Below are 25,119 nucleotides of genomic sequence, written 5' to 3' on the forward strand. Positions count from 1 at the left end.
CAGAAAAATCACCAAATGAGAAACTTGCATGTTTCAGGGATCCCCTAGGGCTGCCGGGCATACACCATTTACACTGTCATCTGCGATTCATCCATCACCCAGTTTCTGCAATCAAACAGAGGAGAATTGTACCTTTGGAATAAAGGAATCTGCAATTGCAGATCATGCAAGAAAAAAAGAAGCTCTTATCTAACCAGTCTCAGCAGCTCTCTAGGTTTTTACATATTCTGTGGTGTCTATATTTAAACTATTTATCCCATCTAATTCAAACCCTAAGTACCTTCAATCCACCTTATCGAGCAGGGTGAAGAAAAAAAAAAAAAACCCACAAAAACCCAATAATAAGCAAACCTGATCCAAGGCAACAACTAGAGTCAACAAGAAGTCACCAGACTTGATATGATGTAACTTTAATTCCTCAAATTAACCACTGTTCACAGTGATGGTACAGCATAATTCATAAGATAAGGGAAGGCTGCAGAGGAAAAATAAAGTAGCTTTCTCCATGCTGTCACCAGAGGAAAAAAAAAAAAAAAAATCACAACTCATCTGGCTGGGGAACATCAGACTCAATTTTGCAGCAGAACTTTCAGGTTTGTCACATTTGTGCCATTGGGTATGTGTGCATAACTCTTGTGAACTTGCACCGAGATCTGAGGAAATCAACTGCCCTGAAGCAAGTGCTGTATTAGAGGACAAAACCAGAGTCCTGTTTTGGCAGCAAAACTTTTGATGACATTATTTTTCTCTTACTATATGACAGGAAAGTCCCCTTTGGGTACAGTATATTCTGCTAACATGTTATTTGTTCATGCTATTATCTCTTGAACACTGCAAGTATAAAATGCTACCAAATCTACATTCAGATGGTTTATGATCACTGAGCCTCTGGCAGAAATGAGATGCCCAAGGTAGGAGACTGTGGGAAGGATCACGTTTTCCTCCTTTTGCACTACAGAATCCCAAGGATTTTCTATAAAGCTTTAAGTTTTGTTGTTTGTTTGTTTTATCAATTGTCCTTCTCTCAAAAATATCACCCTTCATTTTGGTGCCTCAGATCCTCCTTTTTATCATGCCCACAATACTTTGTATGTGCTAAAATTTTACTGCATCATGCCCTAACTTTCATTTTATAGCCACCCATGGTCCTATAAAAATCAATTGAACACAAACCTGAAGAATTTTATTACACTGGAAGAACTTCTTGTAACTTTCACAAAACTGTTGTGGGGATTCTACTGCAAAAATTCAAACATGCACACAGTGTGTGTACACCCCGTATGAACAGGACACCGGTCTTCTCCCAGACAACCTATATGGAAGACCAGTTTAAAATAAGCACCAAGATGCAACTGAAGATGTGCTGCATTTGCAGAGATTAATAGAGATGTCTCTTAGAAGCATAAATGTCCCGCAGCAGAACAGTGTTAGAATCAAGAGATTATGAAAAACTTGCCTTTTTTCCCTTTTTTAAATTTTTTCTTTAAAGATATACCTTCTAGTTTTATTAGCTGTGAGGAAGCACTTGAAAAACATGATTCCCAACTTTTCCTCAGTCACAGATGCATCAAGAGAAATATGAGAGGGCAACAGAAATTAGTCAAGCACCTTCCTCATTTTTTCTCTACCAGACTCATGACTTTCAAAGGACTAATTCATGACTTCTAAAAGCTTGGGATTGCTAGTTCTGAAGTGCTAGACCAGAAAATCCAGGCACCAGCCTCCTTTTTCACCACTGAAGCAATGAGCATGAAAAGCTGAAACACACACTGGGCTACCATTTGACCATGAGACATTTGAATCATCCGTGCCTACCGTGGGGACAAAGGACATACAGCTGTTCCTCTGGCACCTTTATTCCCCAGAATAATATTGATTACATGCAGTTTCTATCAGAAGGAAAAAAAGGAACCGAAAAAAAAAAAAGACAAAAAAGAAAAGAGAAAGAGCACAGAGTGCAAGGAAAAAAGAAGGAAGAAGGAGGAAAAAAAAAAAAAAGAGGTGAATTTTCACATGTCAAGGTTGAACAATAGAAACAAATAGTTGCCTTAATATAAGCAATAGCTTGCACACAGGCAGATGAGCCCAGGGAACCTGCATCTCTCAGCAGGCAAATTTTAAGGAAAAAAACCCAAACCAACCAACCAACCAACCAACAAACAAACAAACACCCCAAGGAGTAAACTACATCTTGTTTTCTGTGGAAGCAGAATGCCATATATGTTTTCAGGCCAGATCCTCCAGTGATGTAAATCAGCATTTCCCTGCTAAAATCAATAGACCTACACTGAATTTCAACTGCTACATATGTGACTGCACACATCTTTTGTAAACCAGCTCAGGTGTGCTATTAGATCAGAACATGGTCCATTTTCCTGCTAAAACCAAGCACTGAAGGCAGAGATGGTTTGTAGTGAGTCAAAAAGGGGAGGAGGGAGCGACAGACAGAAACCTGTTTGCAAAGGGCAATCTGAAATAAAACTAGGGCCACATACCAGCTTCCAGTATTACAGAAATCTAGTTTCACACAATAGCCACTAAATTATTTGAAATTAAATGCATGAGCTTTTTAAGTATATTGCTGTGCTACAAAGGGCCCTCTCTTCCCTGAGGCACATTTACAACTACATCACCTGCTGATGTGAAATTCCTATGTTGGGTCCCCACCCCAACCACGCTGGAAGTTCTGCCACAGCCTGAAGCCTGGGGAGAGACACAGTTGCAAGAAAAGGAACTTGCTCTAACATTTCTGTAGGCTGCCTGGGCCAGAAGAAAGGAAAACAGAACATGATTTAGGAAGTGTGGGTAATGTTGCAGCTCTGTCACTGGTTAGCTGGCTAACCTTACATAGCTCACTTCAGCTTCCTGTGCTTCAATTTCCCTTCAGCCTCTCTCGCTGCCCCGTTGACTCTGCCTCTGTACTGACAACGACCCAGCTGTGATTTCTGAGCCATTTAAATACCCCTTGCATGACAGTGGTACATAACATGACCAGCACAAAATTGGTAACACTGGCATTGCTGGGTAAACCAGATGATTGCTCCTGGTCATGGCATGAAGGGACCTCCTAACACCCGCACAGTGCAAAAATCACCAGGGCATCCTGGGATTTACAAAATCTAGTTATGCTTCACAGAAGAACGTGGAGAAGAAATTTTAGCTCCTGCCTGCTCCTTTTCTGGAATTTCTCTTTCTTTGGCTCTCATACACATCTCTCAGCTGTATAAAAAGATATAGATAATATACTGGTAGAGGTAAGATACAATAATGGTGTCCTGTTAAATGTATGTGACATGCTCAGTGGGAAAGCACTATGCAGATATTATTATTGTAGCAATAAACCCCCACTGAAATCAAGTCATAGATGCTCTGTGTGGTCTAGGGCCAGCCTGTAGGATCTGATGACCTGACTGGGGCCTGCACATCCTCAATTGCAATGGAAAGCATAGTTATAAGAGCAGCTAGAAGTAAAACAGCAGCAAAGTTTGGTCCCTGGTACTGCCAACTACACCCAAGGCTCTGCATCAGGATCAGGACTGTATACTTCCTAAAGGTTCCCATCCCTGGATGGTTGAGATAGCCCTCTTCCCAAGTGCTAGCATTTTTTTCAGGTTATGCAAATATGCCAGAGGTTCAGCAGCTGCTAACAGGGGCAGAACTAAGAGGAAGGGGCAGCCTGCTATTCCCACTCCTGACTGCAAGCTCCCAGTCTGGCACACAGAAGTGCACCCATCAGGAAGCACCCTCACAGACTGTCCCAGTTCTTGATTGCTGATGACATAGCAAATAGGCACATGCAGGTGCATGCATGGGGGAAAAGGACTGTACCTTCACCCCTCAGCATCATCTACCCAGCTGGCTTTCTCAAGGACACTGGCCTATCCCATCCCAGTCATCCATCTTTGAGGACATTAAAGATGAAAGAGCATTGTCTTAAGTAGCCCCTTGCCATCCTAATATGCAATACTTCCAAACAGTGAGGTCTCGTATTGTCAAGGCAATGTACAAATACTAATTAATGCCACCATTACCCAGACAGATAGAATAGTCCTTGTCAGGCAGACTTCCAACAGTTCTCAGCTGCCGGAATAACTGACAGTAATGGGAGCTGCTGGGTCCTGAACCCTTCTGGATAAAGCATGACCCTTCTTGGTTAACAAATCATAACAGCTTCTTAATCTCCACCTTCCACGAAGTACTCTTGGTCCGAAGGAATTAAATAGTGTCCCTCTGTATTGAATGCTACATGCTCATGGTCATAATTTCAGGTGCTGGCAGACCCATCTTCCCCAAGCTATGGCTTTAAAGTCCTGAAGCATTAAAGACGAGAGAACAGCAAAATCCAAGAGAGTGAAACTACCTAAAATCCCAACACTAAAAGCCCATACATGACTTGTATGTCTTTGCACACACTTTGCTATTAGCAAAAGCCTGTCTGCATAACCATTTCACACCCTAATGTGTAAAGGTTTACATACTTACAGGCCTTAATCCACAAAAGCATTTATGCATAACCTTAACCTTAGGCCCAGGCTAAACCATTTGGCTGCTCTGAGGTCAGGATTGCCTTTTTTTCTGTTAAGTTCTACATTTAATATGTAGTGCTATTCAAAATGAATTTTTGATGACAATTCACACAAGTTTATGTTCATTGTCACAGGCTCCTCTCTGTTACTTCAGCTGTGATATTTTGGGTAAAATTAATCTTCTTGTTCTTTAGCCTGGAATAGTCACATTTCTAAACTCAAGCACCACATGGAGTCAATTCAATGAGAGGGAAAAGGACACCAAACTGAAGTTTTCCATGGTCAGGATCAACAGATATCCGAGTGGAGTCAACAGTTGAATTATGCTCACTCTTTAGTTGAAAGTGGTATCATCTCTAATTCTGCTCAACTGATTTTAGAGGAGATTTAATGGTGCCATCAGGCCAGGCAAATACCGAGAAAGAGCTTTGAAAAGCAATATGGAAGACAAAGGGAAAGAAGAAAGAAAGAAAAAAAATGACAGAGAAAGAAAGAAAAGGAAAAGGGAAAAAAGGTCAAGGAAACCCTTCTGGATTCATCTCATTTCACTGGAACAGCTTGGTAGGTAACTTGCATCTACACAGATGAATCCTCATAAAGAAAAACAAAAGATTGGGAATTCCATCTTTGCTTGCACATCATGTTTGCTCTCTCCTCCAGGGCAGGGGGTCATTAAAACCTGTAAGCACAATAGCAGGAACTGGGAAACTTAATGCTTTTTGTTGCTTTGATCATATTGGAATCATACCCCATGTAAGCCATTTTCCACACACCCAGACAGCAGGGTTGGTTTCAAGTCTCCTAATTTCAGCTAATATAGCAAATACTTGCATCTCAGCAAAGGAAATTACTTTCTTGGCAGTCAGTGGAGGCCTAGTCAATACAAACGAGTCTAAGGTACAATTTACCTCATCCTAAAAGTCACCTACATTTGCTTCCAGAAATCAATCAACACCATTCAGTAGATCACCACCAACTACTATGTGCAGCCTTGGCACCTAATATAGGTATACATTGCTACATTTTAGATCTCTACAGTCAGGCAGAATAAATCATGCCCCTGGTATTCTTATTCTTCAACCTTCTTCATTCCTTCATGTTTATTCCCATCTGCTATATTTATAACCAACCCTCACCCCACTTAGGCTCCAGATAAAATCAATATACAGCTATGATTTAGCATGGCCCAGGAATAAACCACAGGATCCTTGCTCTGTTACACAATAAACTAGGTTTCTTCAGCAGCAGAGCACATTTAAGCACTGAATGTATCTTACTCCATTTATCTCTATTTTATCAAAGTAAAACCTGTTCATGAAGTATCTACAACATAAATAAAAAGCAATAAGAAAGTCTGTTCTAGCTAAATCAAGTTTCACGAGCAGTTACTTTCTTTTCGCCACCAAAAATCATCACAAGCCCAAAGTTCACTATTTTGCTAGGACAAAATTCATTGGGCATTTCTGAAGTAGAGCCAGGACTGCATAATTTAATTTCTCATCTCCTATTAAAACTGTCAGGCTTACCATAATCAGAATGATAAATGCAGAGTCTTACGTCTCCTTTCCAACAGTAATGCCCATCAATACTTCAAATGCAAACAATTGTGACATTTGACTTTAAAAAAAATTACCTGGTGCACCAATACCACTTAATTAAATCATTTAAAAACTGCTTTTGTTACATTTAATGAATGATATATTATACCGCAATGAAACATGCAGCAATACAAATACTTCACAATGCTAACAATTAAGGCTCACTTCACTTACGGCAATTGACAACACAAGTGCTCCTCACTTCATTCAGTTTGTGCATTCCAAATGAACTGGTTAGCAAAAAGGGTGCTTCTTTGCTAATGAGTTTTGTAATCAAGGCATCTATTTTAATTTCAAATTGGCTAGATTGGGGGAAATTGCTGAACTAAATGACTGGTTCTAATTAGGATTATAAAAATATTCATCATGCAGCAGAATTAGAGCAAGGTCTTGATTTCCCTACATTTGCATATAGCTTTAGTTTAAGAGTGGGAAAAAAAACTCGTGATAAATTGTCTTCCTTTTAATGAATTGAACAAACACTATATCTGTTTTAGTCGTCCTTTCATTTAAAGGCACTGATACATATTCATGATTTTTAAATGAAGTTAAGTGATTTCAGTTCTTCAGTTCATTACCATATCGAAGATGAGACTTCTGTAAATTGCCTTTAAATATTCCCAATCTCAACGGTTTGGTGGGATTTCTTTTGGGGTTGGTTGGGTTTTTTGTTTGGTTTTTTTTTTTTTGGTTGGTTTGGGTTTTTTTAACTTTACTAACATTTCAGTTTATCTGTTTGATGGAGCCCTGCCTGCCTGGGAGAGCTGCTGGCAGGTGGCTTGTCCAGCGAAGGACACATGATATGTTTGTAGAACCTGATGTTCTCAGATGAGCATTCAAAAGGCAAAGAGATGAAAGGCTTATTTGTGGTTAAGTCATGGGAACAGGACTCTATCTGGGTTCAGTTTCTGACTTTGTTATAGTCCTCAGTGGTAGTTAGGCAATGAAACACTTTAATGACCTGTGCCTGAATACACCATGGATACTCTGGGGATAATGCTTTTTCTGTCAGCTTCACATTTAATTGCAAGGTCTCTGGGGCAGGGATTGCTTCTTAATATGAATATGTAATACAATGGAGCAGTCAGTATGGTAGGGATTTCCAAGAGCAGTTATTGTAATATGGCTTGTATTAAACACAAAACGTTAAGTGTTCCTTTACAGCTGGGCAACATACTCACTTTATTTCATTCCTCAGGATGATAGGCCTGTAGGAGTAATTGTTATTATGGCAGCTTCCTCAATTTCTTTCCCCTTTGCATGAAGAAAAGAATGCAGTAGGTGTACCTCCAGCTTCACTCTGCAGGGTGCTCAAATGCCAAGTGACTGGTACAAGATAAATCTGAAACCTGAGTATTGTATCCATAGGACTGGAACCACAGTCATTGTGCTCTTCAGATATCAATGAGCCATGATGAGAAATTAGCCCCAGTGTGTTCTCTCACATCATACAATGCAATGGTGATTCTACCATGAGGATCCAGGTGGGAGCAGAAAGAGCTTTATGTTCCTTGTTAAATATAATGTTCACATCTTGCTAAGAAAAGCTGAGTTTTACCCCAGAGGTGCAGTCTTGAGCTGTTGCTGATAAAAGAAGTTGCTCAGACTTCTGACAACTACAGTTACATCTAAATTCCAGGACCAGGAGTGCTGCTGAGGACTAGGTGACAGCTCTGGGAGCCTGCTGATTTCTATCAAAATGAGATGTGAGGCAGCCACCAACCCACCTCTCCTCATCAGCCCCATACCTCAGTTCCTAAGGAAAGAAAACCAACAGGCCTGGGCTGGAGTCACGTCTCACTTTGGACATGCAGCAGCACACACTGCTTAATTTCAGCACACCTGCAGTGTGCAGCTGCTCCCTTAGTACCACACAGTCCAGCATTAGGAGTTCCAACTCATAAGTGCAATATCCTCACCCGAACACAACCCTGAAGTCTCCATGTGCCTAAGTTTCCATGAGAGGCACAGAAAAATCTGACACCAGGTCCTGTGGCACTTGCTGGGAACAAAGGAGAATGCAACTCCCCAGTCTGTGCTAGTGAAGCTGAGCAGAGCAGATGAAGGGGGAGCTAAGCCTGATATCCTGTAGCACTGGCACCACCTGAAACACAGGGACCAAGGTTCCTTCAGGCCACTGAGGGCTCTCAGTGTCCCAGCTCAGTGACCTACTATGACAGGAGAAGAGGAGATCAGGAGCTGTCTTCTTCTCTGTGTGTGTGTGTGTGCACGCATATAAAGGTCTGGCTTAATTTCTTTATATGACACCTCTTCACAAGGAGCCACGTGGAGAGGACAAGAGGCAAAGGGTATAAGTTGCACCAGGGGAGGTTTCATCTTGGTATAAGACAGACATTTTTTTCAGTGAGAACAATCAATCACTGGAACCTCCCTCCCAGGGACATAGTGGAGTCTTTCAAGACATGACTAGCCAGGGTGCTAGATAATCACATCTAAGCTCCCTTTTCCACAAAAGGTTGGACCAGATGATCTTTCAAGACCCCTTCCAACCTGGGCTGTTCTATAAGTCTATGAAAACGGCTAATCACAAAGAATCCCAGACAAAGATTGATGACTGCCTGGAATAAGGTGCTTACATTTTAAGAACACGAACCCAGCCTTGCCCTCCTCTCAGTAAGTCCCACTGGATTTCTTTGGCAGCACCCTACCCAACTGGACACTAAAAAAAAAAATAAAAAAAAAATCCCACCCTTAGCTGAGTAACTGCCCTGTGTCATACTGGGAGCCTGGGCCCAAAATCCAGGAGAGAATTTTGCTTGGTAGCAGAGAGGCACTGCCTTCGTGGCTCTGGCTCTGTGTGTCTAGGCTATTAAAAACCAAACTTTTCCACTTTCCCAAGTAGTCCCAGTATTATCTATGATTCTTTTTGATAAATTCAGCAGTATCTAGTCAAGATAGTCAGGGCTCTGACACGCACTGCATTCAATTTTCAGATCATAACTTGCCACATCTCCAACACTGAAGGAATCTCCCCAGTTGGACCTGATACTGTCTGCCAGGTGCAACTTGGTGATACAGCAGAATGTTATCTTGCACATTTTATTTATCACCTCATTCGAAGAGACAGTAAGACACCCACTTTCTTTTGTTTGCTTCCTGCTGAAGATTAAGCCCTATGGAGGGAGAAGTCACTGATTGCCAAACTTCTTGTTTATCCAATATTCTCAAATTCAAAATGGTGTAGCCGGGGAATTTAAACTGGTCTGTTATGGAATTATTCAGTGTCTCACCTATTCCCAGTGGGTTCCCAATCACAGTTTGGCCTGTAAGGAACAGATGGAACTGTATCTCTTTGCATAGTTTTTTTTTTTTCTCTTAACAATGGTGATTTGAAATATTTTCAGTATCTCTCTCCCTATTTCCCTAGTATTTTCTCTCTTTTTAAAAAATTATCTTTTAAACAAATATTCATTTAAAAGAGTTGTGCATGTTGCTCTGAAAGAAGTTTCAATGTCATTCTAAGAGAAATTCCACGGAGCTGGAAACTCCCCTCCATTTCCACCCCCAGATTGATCCATTGCCCAGAGGAGTACTGGGGTGTGGGAAGTTGAGCTTATTGAGAATTAGGTGGTTCCTTGGATAAACAAAACAAATGATGAGGCACTTGAAATATTAGTATCAGAAATGCAAGACCAAGTCAAGATCTTCATCCCCAGCCAATATGAATGGCAGCAACAAAAACTATGCCTCAGGTATAGGCAGGAGGTAGACTGAGCTTTCACAGCACTCCATAAAGCAGTTTCCAATACTTTCCAACAGACAATATCACACCTTTTTCATATACTCCCCTTCCCAAACCACAATGATACAAGGGTCATTTAAAATGGCTTCCTATATATTTTCTGAAAAAAAAATGTGAAAAGTGGAGGTTGAAGCCCCATTTTCCCTTTGTATTGGTTCATCTATCCAAGTGCCAATATGGACACCACTAGTGAGACCCAGCCTGACTTGCAGCAAAACTGGCTATAACATTTACATAGTGTCCACCTTCTGTCAAAGGCCACAGAGGGCCATTAACAGAACCAACATGTGCACATGTCAGATTGCACTATTTTATCAATAAAGTAGACACACACAAAGCTACTGGGAAGAGATCCAAGACTTTCAACTCACAAGATGCAATTAATCTCCCAGGGCCTGATAATTGCACAATGATACATGGCTGCTCTGAGGGCAGTAGTACACCCACCCATCCTTGCTTAAAGCCCTGCAAAAATTCCTCCTGTCTATGTTTTATGTGTTGTAAGACGACATTAGGCTCTATGAACTTGCTAAACGTTCATGCCCACACAAACAGACTTCTTGGCTCAGCCATACTGCATTTATTTGATAATTCGAGAGTTAACAAGGCAGAGGAGGGCCATAATTGGCTACAAAAATTAAGAACAGGAATGATACGCTGTGTCAACTCATACTGAGGAAGTAACCTCAATAACTCTTTGGCTACTCCAAAGAGAAAACAAATAGTGACAGCTGTGATTTGTCCTTAGATGAATGAAATAACTAAGAGCCACACAGCAAAACATCTTTCAGAAAGCCTGCTGAGCCCCATCCTTCTCACTGAATCTTCTCCCTTGCTCCGGGGAACAGCCTCAACAAGGAAAAAGAGAGACAATACCCATGTGGGAGTGGTAATAAAAGATTTGGGGACTGAACTGAAGCTGTATTCAGTTATTTCAGTTGATGGAAGAGATAACGTCAGAAAACCCTGTGAAGTCATATTTCAAGAAGTTCTCTTGAGAGAGATGGGCTACTTTTTTTAAAGAAGGGGAAGGTAATTTGGGGACATAAGATTACTGTGAGGCTCGAGGTTTAAACTAGAATCATGTGAGACTGGTAGCAAAAGTCCACAGGTAGGTATAAAAACAGATCCATGCAAGGAATAAGCCAGGGGACTGGGATTATTCAAAAACATGACTATAGGAGGAGAAGTGAGAAGAACAAGTCTATCTGCAGAGCATCCTGCAATGCCTGAACATCAACACTGAGAGTAAGACAAAAGCACCAGCAGGAGAAGCTGGAAGCATAAACTTATGATCAAAATTACACATAATAGTGGCATAACAGTGTCTGGCTGAGAAAATTCACAACTAGGATATTACCACAGGAAGGCATCACTTGCTCAAGAAAGAGAGGACAAGCCTTGCATATCACAGAAACATACACTTGGTCTGAGGTCTCATAACATTCTCCTAAGCAAACAAGAAGACTATAGGAAGTTATGATTAGCTGGGTGTCCTGGTTTCGGCTGGGATAGAGTTAATTTTCTTCCTAGTAGCAGGCATAGTGCTGTGTTTTGGATTTAGTAGGAGAAGAATGTTGATAACACGCTGATGTTTTTAGTTGTTGCTGAGTACTGCTTATGCTAGTCAAGGACTTTTCAGCTTCCCATGCTCTGCCAGGTGCACAAGAAACTGGGAGGGGGCACAGCCAGAATAGTTGATCCAAACTGACCAAAGGACTCTTCCATACCATATGACGTCATGCCCAGTATATAAGCTGTGGAGAGTTGGCCGGGGAGCAGCGATCGCTGCTTGGGAACTGTCTGGGTATCGGTCGGCTGGTGGTGAGCAATTGCATTGTGCATCACTTGCTTTGTATATTATTATTATTATTATCATTATTATACTGTTACTATTATCATTACTATTTTACTTTATTTCAATTATTAAACTGTTCTTATCTCAACCCAGGAGTGTTTCTCACTCTTACTCCTCCGATTCTCTCCCCCATCCCATTGGGGCAGGGGGAGTGAGCGAGCGGCTGCGTGGTGCTTAGTTGCTGGCTGGGGCTAAACCACGACACTGGGTAAAAAACTAACTGGGATACCATATTCTGAAAACAGTTATCACTCAGCCATTGTCAAAGTGCAGAGGACATGTAAAGACTGTGGTTCCACAAGGGTGTCACAGAGTTCTACATCATTCCTGTTATTTGGTACTGTCTTAGAAGAGTGAATACACTCTCTAAAACACCAACTTGGAAGGGACAATAATTCTGTTCGAGGACAGAATTCAAAATGTGTTGGGTTTTTTTAGTTGGTTGGTTGGGTTGGTTGGTTGGTTGGTTTGGATAAATAGCCTAATACTGTTGTCAAATATGTAGAAGTTAGCTAAAAAGAAGGGATGCTTAGGATAAAAGAATGATTTAAAAAGAGGCTTGAATCACAGCCATGAAACTGTAGGTCAGAAGACCTCAGAGGAAAGCTTTCTAACAGGAAGATCCAAAACATTGACTATTTTTATTTCACACAAAAACTTTAATATTGTTTTCTATTTTTATACATACACACAAAAAAAGTTAAATCTTCTGATCGAGTCAGTGACCAAATCAATTATTTGTAGGGCACTAGCTGTTGATATTTCATTTTACTGTGTGGAACAACATACTAGCAAAATGGATTTTCAGATTCATCATTCTCATTAATTTCCAAGTTGACCACAGCTTGCTTACAACACTATATTATTATTTTTAATTGAAAGAAAAATAATAAAATAAATATTAATCTGAAAGCTATTTTTTAATCTAAGAAGTTAAATGAAATTTTCAAACTTGTTTACACATTCACAGTTACGTGAGGATGGATTAGATCTTCCTTTAGTAGTTCCTACTGCTGGGAATCAAATTGTATGTATTTGATTTGTTTTCAGAGTTATTTGTATTTTTAAATCTGCCTCTAAAGTAGTAATTACAAATGGACTTTAAAGGTCAAACACACTTTTAAAGCTTAAAGAGGTGGAAGATTATGGTCTCCCACTGTAGGAGTGGCTGCACTACTGAACATACAGCAAGCCACTGACTTTCATTGACACCTTCCTTGTCACACTGATTGTGGATGAATATTACCTGCAGGTTACAGACTAATGATAAACTTTCTATTTTATTGCCCTTTCACACATTTAAATCAAAAGTGTTTCAGAGCAGTCGTATCCCAAAAACCTGGATACATGAGGTGAGAAAGCAAGCACTATTTGATCCAGCACCCCTTATTTTGTGCCAGGCGACTTCACGCTGCCTCACAGGAAAACAGGCACAAAAACAAAGGACAGAGGAGTACCAGCAGAGCCAGGCTGCAGTTGGAGAATTAGCCCCTGACAACAGCATGGCATGTCTTTGGATAGCCTTCTCACAACTGCAGAGCGCTATTGCAGCCTCTCTAGCCACTTATTTTAGGAGTTTCTGATATCTTTCTTCTGGTCAGCAGAGAGATCAAATTATCATCACCACTGGCATGATCCCATGATCACAGCTAGGAGAGAGGGCATGGCATAGGGGTGTGGGAGGGTGTGAGATCCAGATCTGGCTTCTAGAGAATGAGAGAAGAACAACCACAACAGTCTTATGAAGAAGCACAAGACCTGAGGAAGCTATGTAAGGATTTAGGATTTTTAGCCTAAAACACACTTTCTTCTTGTCATTGGCCTAACCCCCATCTAAAAGAAGGTCATGGCTGACATCTGGTTCCTGCTCAGCTGTGGCAGTATTCCTGTTTCCAGACAGGCAGGAATGTATTACCACTAGCCTCTCAGAAGACTTCATCTGGGGACTTCACATAGCACTGCTGTCACAATCTGTAGCACTGTCTTTGTGCTGTAACAGCACTGCCCATTATCTCAGTATCAACTGCAACTGCAGAGACACTGCATGATCCTGAGACAGAGTGACAATTCTTTTACAGCTCTTACTAAGCCAAGATGTGGCTGAACACAATCTAGACTGGGTTGTGTTAAGCAAACACTTCAACTGGGAAAAGCGCTGCCTCCATGGTTCCACTCAAGGATCAACTTTCACCAGCACTTGAGGTCATCTTTCTGAACGCTAAAGAAAAGCATCATGTGTGGCCTTGAACGCAAAAGCAGACATAAAGGCAAAGCCTGAACTTCGTATCGCTCCATTTCCATTTGACCAACAAGCTGCAGAGCACCTCATCTTTGCTCTTACGCTGTGGATAAATTTGTTCTGTTCCTGGGATAAAATGCAAGCAGCCTCAGGGTGTTTCTAACTCACAGTTTATTTTCCTTGGCTCTCTTCTGATCAGAAGAGAACAGCCGCGGTGAGCACTCAGATGCATTAGTTTGAAGGAGCAGAAGCAAAAATGCTCCTGAGCGCTCTCCACAGATGCATTAGTTTGAAGGAGCAGAAGCAAAAATGCTCCTGAGCCACTATTGCTGTACTGGACCATGGGAGCATAATTACAACCTCACAGTCAAGTGTGTGCGCATACTTTGTATTTTGATTTCTCTTTGCAGTGGCTAACATACCATAAAAAGACTACAAAGCACTGGAAATAGAAGTACAGTGCTTCAACCCAAGAGCAGATGCTCTGCGCTCACCAGAGCTAGATTTCTTTGCACATGCATACTCAGCACGTCATATCTGGCTTCTCACGTCCATGAGCTCCTCATCAGACGTCTGTTTCTTTCAGGGCTGTCTTTGTACAAACACCAGTACCATTTGAAATCTTTACCTCCATCACGGCATCAAACCATTCCACAACATCAAATAAATTGATTGGTCTTTCTAGCCTAGTTCAAAATCCCTGTTACACTGAACATCTGAGTGCACAAAACTATGTGACATTTGACTAATTCCTTCATACAGTAAGGACTTGATACTATAAAAGGAGTGTATTTACAATAGCTTTGTGCTTGCAAATGTCACTTGAGCATCATCAGTAGCACAGCAGCAAACTACCTGGTGTGTACCATAGCATTCTGTTAACAAGTGGATGGAAAGGTTATGTCGGAAAGTGCAGCGGTAGTAGATTATTTGATTATACTCTCAGTGACTACTTGGGTAAAGACTTGCACGAGCCTTTCAAAGGAAATTCTGTCAAATACAAGAGGCACAATATTTTGGGTATTGTCCTTATATCAGGGATGTGATACTGACTAGTTTAGAAAACTTCAAAAATAACTGTAGGAATTGAAAATCCCACACTTGACAGATTAATGTGAAAAACTTAAAGTGACTATTCAGTGTGTTTTTACTTTCCAGAATCTATGGACGACAGAAATGGAAGAGAGGAAAGATAAAACCTTGGCAAGTTTTAAGCTTTCTAAAATTTCTAACTTAATCACCTGGCCTATGTCTCAGCTTTGGGCTGTAGTGAAGACTGCTGTTCCAGAACTGAAGCACACACTCTATAGCCACAACACTTTACAAGTTTCATTGTACCTGCATTGCTCAACAACTTTCAAGACAGAAGAGGAAGAGCGGGCTTGCTAAGGACAAAATAACAGACTTCAGAGTTGTCTCACTAACAGAAGGCACTGCAAAGTGACTTAAAAGTGGCACAGAGGAGTTTGTCATCTATTGCTGCTCACTGATTTCCAGATAAGTGAGTTCAGTTTGCAAGCAGAAAGAGCACCCCTTCACACACAACAGCCAGCTGTGATGGACCAACTCAGCCTGAGTGCTCGATTCTTAAAGACAGCAATCACCAACGCCAACAGATCAATAGATTTTTCAAACAGCTCCATATGACATGTCAAATCTTGGATTCTTTTTATCTTTCGTACCATCACCACTACTAAAGTTTCCATACCCATCATGATCACTGTACAACTCCACTCCCTTTAGTAAGCTTGCTTTGTAGTCACTGGGTAGGTTTTGAGCACATTTAAACCCGCAAGATGACAACAGCAAAACACACCATAATTTCTTCACCATCTCTGGAAGTGTGCAGTTCTAGACACTGTCCCCTTCAACACCTGGCTCAAGAATCATTGAAATATGAAATCAAATGCTCACTTTTTGATCTAGACTGTAGGCCAGGATCCACTCCTCCTGCTTGGGGTGGAAGAGCAAGCTCTGGATATAGAAGTTCAGACGGTACTTCTGGTAGGTAGCCCCTTCATCAGAGCTGATGAGGATGCTGCTCTCAATCTCTGGATCACTAAGAAGCATGATCTAAATTGAAAAATGGAGGGAAAAGAGTGTTAATGGAAAAGTGAAACTGAACATCATTTAAAAGTGAGGTCATACAGCCCTGATTACTATTAGATGTATTCAGAACATTGCTCAACAGTGTAAACAGCCCATAGGATTTCCCAGATAGGGGGTTTTTTTGGTATTTCACTTCCATTTTATTTGGTGATTCATTCAGTGATTCTTTTTTTTTTTTTTTTTTTCATTTTATTTTTATCCAGGTATATTCAGAAAGCCCAGCAAAAATGAAAAATGCTGTGTTGATATTGAAGCTGATTTTGGTTGGGTATAGCAACTTCAGACAGCCACACCAGGCTTACCTCGTCCCTTTCCAGTCTACCAACTCTCTTCCCAGATGTGGAATACTCTCTCCAAAAGTACAAAACATGGCACTCCTGAGATTTAAGGCTCATTATTTGGCAGCTTGCAGAGCTATAAACGAGAGCATGACCTCACTGGAAACACAGAATGCCTACCTGGATCAGGTGCTGGCATCTGAAAATAGTCCATGTGCGTGTGCAGAAACATTGATACACAATCTCATATATCATGCTTCCAATTTATACAGTAGGAGATATTCATTCACTCAGCGAACACATAATTCTCCCCAAGCGCAGGAAAGTGTATGACCTCAATTTGTACAGGGAGGAAAACACTTCTGAGCCTCTAGTTTTAATTAGAAAATTATTACCAATATTTTAAAATGGGTTGATTCCACGTTATCAGATGGCATGCTCTACATAAATGTTACCACAAAAAATGTTGTGGAAACATTAACACCATCCTATTAACATCTGGAGAAAACGACATCACATTAAAGCAAATGCCAGTATCATAAAATAAAGGCAAACAGTAGGAAATAAATTAAAGCTGTGCTAAATACAGCAGGTTATTGATACAGTAGCTGAAACAAATATAGAAACTGCCTTTCAGCAGGAAAACGGATCCAGGAACTGCCATTTTTAGCTAGCTGCAGAATGATCAGCTAGCTGAGATCCATTGCAGTTTTGTTAGACTCACGCATCCACATTAATTTTTCTCATCCAACTTCACAGAGCTCAAACTTCAAGACTGCAATAGGGAAACACATTCATTTTGACAGCAAAAATCAGTTACAAGGAATGGTAAGACCCTTGGTATGTTAGACCTTGATCAAGCAAAAAATTTCAGCGCTTGTTTAATCTTGAGCACCTCATTAACTCCACAAAGGCACCACAGGAAAGTGAATATAATGCAAATTGTTTCTGATCCTTTCCATTAAGAAATGGCAAGGGCCTTTAAAACTAGAACTGAATGTTGGCCCAGGATGAAGCCTGGGATGACTCCAGCTTGAGCTCGGAGCTCCTTCAACATCCCTCACATATACCGCTTACCTCATAAAGCAACCTCCACCTGTTCCCACAGAAAGCCACACCACAAGTCCTGAAAAAGCGCACTTGCTCTGTGCTCTGCTGCACAGCATGGGAAATGAGAAACATCCCCACAGGCAACTGACTCCCTGGGAATTAGTCTTGAGAACAGGTCCCATGGCATCCACCCAGAAGGAAGCTTTGGCACATTTCTTCTTTCTAATCAGATCAATGTATGTATTTCATTTTGCTCCAAACAGGAAAGGTTTCCCCACTATTTCAAGATATTTTTTTCTGTCACTGATGGCTTATACTTCAAAGACATTTTTTCCCCCAAGTATACCCCTGTTCATCTAAAACACATTGCCTGTACCAGACAAAGAATTGTAACATACTTCGGTAAAAATCCTTTGCATCTGCAGAATGGAAGAAGGATGTAAGATTGCCAATATAACAAGATATTCCAGAGAGATCTTACGTTTAAAAAGAAGGATACTTCAGAAATAAAAAGATTTTCCACCTGATGTTGCAGAAGGTTACAAAGTTAATAATGCTGTATATTAAAAGGTTACTGTTAGAGTTCTGCCCTCAGATAAGGAGCGTAAGACAGTTAACAGTTGCATAGACCTGATGTGGTACTCACGCAAAACATCCGCTCTGCCCTTTCACACACGATCTGAACACTTTGGTGAACAGTTCAAGAAATGGGTCAGATGAGGTGGAAAAGGTGATGTTTCCACCAGATATTTCACAAAGCCAGGCAATTTGTTTCTCTGGAAGCATAACAGTGGTCACAAGATAAAATAATAAAACCATCAAGCTACGAAAATTAACAGCTAGAGGGAAAGCTGGACAAATCTAACGACAGTCATACCTTGTTGTAAGTGCCATCACATTAGTCGCCCACCCCCGCTTCCCCCAGTTCTGGTATCAACTCTCCATTCCTCACATGGAGAAAAGACGACACCCAACATCTCTGTTATTATCCATCCTCCCAGGCAAGGCTGATCCGACACAAAGCAGGATGGAAGAAAGAGGAGGCTCCATCAGAGTGAAAAACAAAAGGCCAGCACCAGTCATGCAGCTAGGACTGGTCCAGAGTTTTGTTATGCGGCAAGCAGAAAGAGAAGAGTGGGAGACCCCAGGCCTTATTTTTTTTAATATTTTGTCTTTTTTCTGCTGGAAGCTATGGGGGGAGGTGACAACTTTTGGCAAGGGAAATAGCAGGACATTTGTCAAAGGCCTGAATCTGCCACTTCTCATTATGCGACCAGGTCAAAGGATCCACCCCAATAGCGATATAGATTAATCGCTTTTCATTAAGAGCCAATAAACAAACTCCAGTCAGAATGAACATTTCTGCCAGCACCCTGTGTTGCCATTTATAATTGCCATAAAGAATAGCAAAGGAGCACCAGAGACTTGTCAAATGTAATTTATGGGTTTTTAAGATCCAATCATTTTCTATAATATTAAATTAAATGGCAGCCTTTATTAAAAAAGAAATTAATTTCACCTTGCTACATTCAAGAATATATATATACACACCTATATATAAAATACTATTTTCAGTTGCTGCCTTCTCTAGTTTAAGTGGAGAGTGGAAGGGGAGGCAGGACTGATTACTGCTAAGGGTAAATCCTTACTGCTAAGGGCAAGTCCTTGAAAACATACTCGAGATGAAGTTCTCCATAGCTTTTCCTCTAGAGGCTATAGCCTGACCTCCAAAATTCAGTGGACAATGAATGGCAAACACCAGACAAAACAAGCCAGGCTGAAAATCAGACAGAACTTCAAGTAGGTCCTTAGGAGATGAATGCAGAGGAAGAGAGCTGTCTGGTACGTGGTGCATCTCCTTTAAAGCAGGAGCTTTGGGGGCAATGACGACACATACAGAGCTGTTCTGAGTGAACTCCAGTTCAGCAGAACACCAGACAGCAGTGGGGGAAGCACATGGAAGGGAGATTATTCGGAGAGGCCACCTTGGAAGAACAACATAAACTATGATGTACAGTCTGAGATCTTTGCTACGTGATCAGGAAACACATCCAGCTCTGAATACTTCAAAGGATTTATCCCAGGAAATAAGAAGCACAGGCTGCAGGCAGAAAGAACAAGGAGGGAAGGTGTCATACCTACACCTGCCATGAAGTATTTGGTACACAAACCATAGAAGTAGCTAAGAGTCGCTCACATCAGTGACTGATCAGGTGACAGCAATCAGGTCCCAGAGAGGTGGTGGAGTCACCATCCCTGGAAGCGTTCAAAAAATGGGTAGACGTGGCACTCTGAAACATGGTTTAGTCTAGTCTACCCTTGATTGGTTTAGTGTGGACTTGGTAATGTTAGGATAATGGTTGGACTGGATGATCTTAAAGGTCTTTTCCAACCTAAATGATTCTATGATTCTAGATTTGTTGGAGAGTGTGTAGGACTTCCTTAAAGGAGCTCTGAGCAAATGCAGAAGTGGGGAGGAAGGAAAGTGACACCACATCACAGCACAAATCCACTAAAACAGCATGCCCTCTGATGGGGCTATAATAAAAACTAAGGCAGGACTTGCAACTAAGAATCTGAGTTTCTGCTACCCTGACTAAAATCCCAGGTGTGTCATGGGGGGTTAATGCAAATGCCTTCCTCAGTATTGGTTTTACACGGGCTATGTCCAGGTGGATGGGTCAAGATGGTGACACAGTCCTCTTCCTCTGCTCCAAGCTAGCCAGGCACAAAGACAACTGTGATCTGGAATACTGAACCACACGAGTAATGAGGTAGCACACTTCTCACAGGCCCAACACTACAACGTGCCCAGATTCTACAGGTAGCCTGAGCTCATATGTGCCTGAATCTATCTACAGCAGTTATGCCAGTACTCCCTTATAGCTTGGCTCTCAGCTATTCTCTCAGCACCCTTCACAGCTCTGCCCTCACTTGAACAGGCCTGCTTGGCACATCACCGCTATCCTTCCTTCCTCTTCTGTGCCCAAGGCACAAGAACAACCGCCACCGCCCATCATATTACTTGTACCCATAGTATCAGATTCAAAACCTTTATCACCACTCTTGCTCCTTGGTTCTGGGTTATCCCAGCACAGCATAGATCTGTTTTGTACACAGCTGAATCTTTTAATAAACTATCTCTGGACAAAAACCAAAACAATGTGCCATATAAAAGGCATTTTTACTAATATTAGTTTTCATTGAATCCTTTTGTTTTTCTCAGCCAACATAAATTTTCACTGTAAATTACCAAAGCGCATCTCTAAATCAGCACAGAAAAGTTTTATAGGTACAATATCTGTAGCAGTAGTACCACTGAGCTACAATAGCAGGAAGCATCCCAGTAAATGAATACAGAAGACAGGTTCAAAATACATGCCCTTTGTTCCCAGAAAGAAATAGAGAGCATTAAACCATTGTGCACTGCCTTCTGATTTTCCTCTTCATTTTAATGCGCTTTTCATAAGCAGTCCTTTTCAGAGGTCCCAGTCACATTCTCATTCGCCTATATAAAGTGCTACTCTAAAAAGAAATAAACAAAACAGTTTAAAAAAAGTCCACCCACAAACCACCCAAGCCTCCATAGCTACAAAGGAAAGCCAGCTCCTTAGCAAAGTACTAGCAATTTGCTCTGTAGCACTGCATTGTCCTCTTCTGCAATTGAAAAGGTAGTTCTGCCACAAACACTGCTGCAAAAACAGAAAGTTAAGATTTTGTGTTTACAGCTTCATAGTGATTTCCATATTGAATGTGCTCAGCTTGCATGTGAAAAGGCTTTTTTTTTTTTTTTTTTTTTGGCTTCCTCCCACTACACCCTCAACTCAGAACTTTAGGTCCTTCCTGAAGCCAGGTTACATCTACATCAACAATGGAAAAACACAAACTTGATTTAAAAAAGAAAAAAGTTTGGGGTTTTGTGGTTTTTTAACTTTCTTATTTTGTTTTAAAACATGTAAAGGATTGTACGGTCCCACAAGACCTCTGGAGCTAAGCCTACTTCCCAAAGTTCCATATTAGCTTTAAGTTTAAAAAGCCAAAAAGTTTCAACAATTTATGTTGAAATGTCAATGCAAACGGAGGATTTTTGCTTTGTTTGGACTTATGATGTCCTTTCCTCCTTTTGAAACTGAAAACCCAAGATCAAATGACATTTAAAGGCTTAAAGATACAAAAATCATTTTCTTCCTTAAAAACATCAGTTCATCACAGGTATGTTCAATGTGAATAGTTTGGAACTCTCTTATGGGGAAAAGTAATTTTTTATTGTTGAAGCACTTTAGATTAAATGTTTGACCATCTGAAATTTCTCACTGGCAAATATTTTGTTATTCATCCCCCCCCCCCATTCTTCCTCTCTCCTACATCATTACTGCAATTTACTTGCCCTGCAGGCTACAGGATGCCCTCAGAGGCATATACACAACCTTAACCTCTTAGAACACAGCTACACAACATACTTGAAGCCCTTCTATGCCAATCCCACGGAGGACAGATGCAACTCATTGCAAAGAAAATCACATCTTGGTTTTGTTTTGTTGGTGTTTTTTCTTTCCTCACCACATGTCAGTTCAATTAAAAATCTTCAGTTTAATTACATCAGCCCAAAGCCCTCTGAGACAAAAATGTGCTGGTGTCACAAGTAACTGTCTACTTACCAGCAAAAGTAACACTGACACAGATCAGTGTTAAGCTGAAAATATCTTTGCATGATTTGCACTAGTTTAGAAAACACACCTTAATAACTTTACACAAACTTTTACAGAAGATGTTCAGAAACAGCTAGATTCAGGCTAGATACAGGGCTGCTCACTGCCTTGTAGATACACTGACTCCTGCAATAATCAAGGGAAGAGAAAACCAACCTCTACTTTCCAGTCACCAAGATCAGCGGATCAGTCAGACAGGAAAAAATGGGAAATGGCAGTGATAAAAATCTGCTCTAGAGAGAAATCCTATTTATTCACATACAAATAAAGCAACCCACCCCATTACTTAGTGATCAGCAGCTGTGAAGAGAGGGACATCTGCTCTCTGGGAAGCCAAACAAGACAGCCATGAAGATGGCAACAGCTTCCACATAATTCCTAACTTTGCCTCCCAAAAGGAAAACACTCATTGCAATCCCTTGTGTTACAGAGTAGCCCAAATTTGGGGTTCCTTCTTGCTTCACATAGCTCAAAAACTTCCTTAATGTTAAGGATAACCTGTGGGCATCAGTCAAGCAGTAAAGGTGCACTGAGCTTTCATGAGAGATAAATTGTCTGAACCTACCCCATTTCAACTTCTTGTAACTTCACTTCTTAGTGCTCAAAATTTAACATTAATAGCAGATTTAATTAATGAATATAGCACCAGATCACCATCTCTCAGAACCATAATGTTGTAATCTTAAAGGATGAAGTGCACTGCACTCACTTTATAAGGGTTTATGAAGCATGTGTTATAAAAGTACCTCAACCATAAGGCTTTTATACCTTGGCACTCACTTCAATACAGTCCCATAAAATCCAAGCAATCTTTAAGCATTAAAGGTGACTTTCACTACTGTATTTATTATTGGATAATGAAAAATGAGTCAGACACCCATAGAAACTGAGCAATGAAATAGTTTCCTGAGACTTTTGCATTTGGTCTGTGTTATATGTACCGTGACCAAAGAACCAAATAGCGCTCTCAAGACCTTTCAGGCACTTCACACTAACGTCTCTCCAGAACTTCCTTCCCCATCAGGACTTCTCTGTAATTACAAACCAACCTCTACTCTCCAGAATCCCGTTGCTTGTCACTGAATTTTCCACATGTCAACAGCTCTTTCTGTAAGCATCCAATTTCCGTGAAAGACTTCCTCCATAGACTCCTCCAGCTGTGCTGGAGACTGCAACCCTCTAGTCCAGTAAGTTGGTTTGAGAAGACAGCATAGATCTCTGACATTAATGTCAGGGGGGCCCCATCTGTGGGTTCCCCATCTTTCCAGCATTGAGAGAGAATGATCAGAGCACATCATGCTGTTCAAGTTACATGCAGGTCCTATGTCTTTGTAGAACATTTTGTCTTTTGTAGACATTTTGTAGACATTTTGTCTTTTGTACATGAAAGAGGAGGACCATTACAAGGTAGAAAGTAATAAGCTATAAAGTGAAAACTTTTTTTTTTTTTTTTAATCTAAACCAGCAGGGTCTTCTGGTGATACTGCAGCATGAAAGAGGACATCACTGGGGTGCTTGTTCATTTTTATGAATATCAAATCCTCATCTGAAATGCAATATGTAATTATTCTGCTGTCCCCTTGTTATATATATTTAGACAGCCCATCTTCAAAACTGAGCGCAAGTTTCACCATAAGTTTTGTAAGTTGTACCACAACAATATTCTGCATAGATATCAAGACCATTTTGACAATCAGAAATGATGCAAGCATAAATTTGCTGTCCAAACAACACCCCAGGTTCATGGTTACCTTGAAAAGCCCCTCAGCAGAACCCTGGTGCTGTCAGAAACAAAACTAAGAGTTTTAGCTACAGCCAACCCAATACGTGCCTTGTCTCAACAGAACTTGGGAACAGTAGTTCAAGGGAGCATAAGTCTGGCCTATGACAAAGAATAATCTACATCCATGAGATACTAGTATTACACTCAGACCCTAAACGTGCAACTGGAATACATAGTCCCAGCATGTGCTACATACAGTTGGCTCAGTCAGGGAAGAATGCACATTTAACATTACAGCATCTCAGTAATTCTTTCATTTGCTTCTTGTAAAGATTAAAAAGGATGGAGATGCCAGGAAGGCTTTGGGGAGACTCTGAAATAGAGCAGTTTTGTGGCAAAAGAATGATTATCTATCATCCTCCTGTCTGAAAGTCCATCGAAGAGGTATCTTACATGATTAACTCTGAGAAAAGAGATTAGTAAAAGCACATCAAATGAGGACCAGCACGACCTTGCCTTCTCTAAGGAAACGCACATCAGCCGCCACGCTTGTTTACAGTGAATAACTCTGGTTAATCTTTGACCTCTATTGTTTCTCATATCTAATTACATCCAGATTACAATTACAATTAATTGTTCTGATTTGTACAAAATTAAAACAGGCTCTTGGCATTGCAACCATACCTGCCATAAATTACCATACCAAAACAAAACACTTCACAGAATTCCAAGTTCACACACCCCATCCCCTACGGAGAGAGTGCTTCATTTAATTACCACCTCCAGCAGCTGCGCAAGAGCACAGATGTACCTTGCAGGGTACCCTGAGGATCAGGAGCAAATCAAGGGTAAATTGGATACAGAGCAAGAGCCCCTCAAGGAAAACTACTCTGCCATCCTCCTTGGCAGGTGGGAAATGAAAATATATCATGGCTGTAAGGCTCAGGCAAAATCAGAACCAAGAAAAGAACTCAGATACTCTAAGGCTGTCATTCTAACCTGCCCACAATGCCAAATCCCAGGCTGGATCCAGTTTGCATGCACAGGAGTGGAATAAGCCATCGTACTAAGACCCAACAAAGCAGAACATCTCATCTTTGTTTTACTGCTAAGCAGGTCAGAACAACATGTCTCCCCGCTTTCTCTTGTCTTTTTGGCACTGGACACATGTACTTTTCACTTTTAATTACAAGGCACAGCAAGCATTTACTTGTTAAATTTCAGGTGCCAGTAGGGATGGAAGCCATCCAAGAAGCATGTGTTTGA

At 40.9% G+C, this 25,119-nt stretch overlaps 1 protein-coding gene across 1 annotated transcript in view; it reads right to left on the reverse strand.

Moving 5' to 3' along the window:
- SORCS3 (sortilin related VPS10 domain containing receptor 3) overlaps positions 1 to 25,119 on the reverse strand; it is a 316,586-nt gene that overhangs the window by 125,716 nt on the left and 165,751 nt on the right. Inside the window, exon 4 of the mRNA XM_075718061.1 lies at positions 15,899 to 16,057. Within this exon, the coding sequence (XP_075574176.1) occupies positions 15,899 to 16,057 (159 nt within the window). The remainder of the gene's footprint in view (positions 1 to 15,898; positions 16,058 to 25,119) is intronic.

Source organism: Pelecanus crispus, chromosome 10 (genome assembly GCF_030463565.1).
Source record: "Pelecanus crispus isolate bPelCri1 chromosome 10, bPelCri1.pri, whole genome shotgun sequence".
In the NCBI taxonomy this organism is placed as follows: Eukaryota; Metazoa; Chordata; class Aves; order Pelecaniformes; family Pelecanidae; genus Pelecanus; species Pelecanus crispus.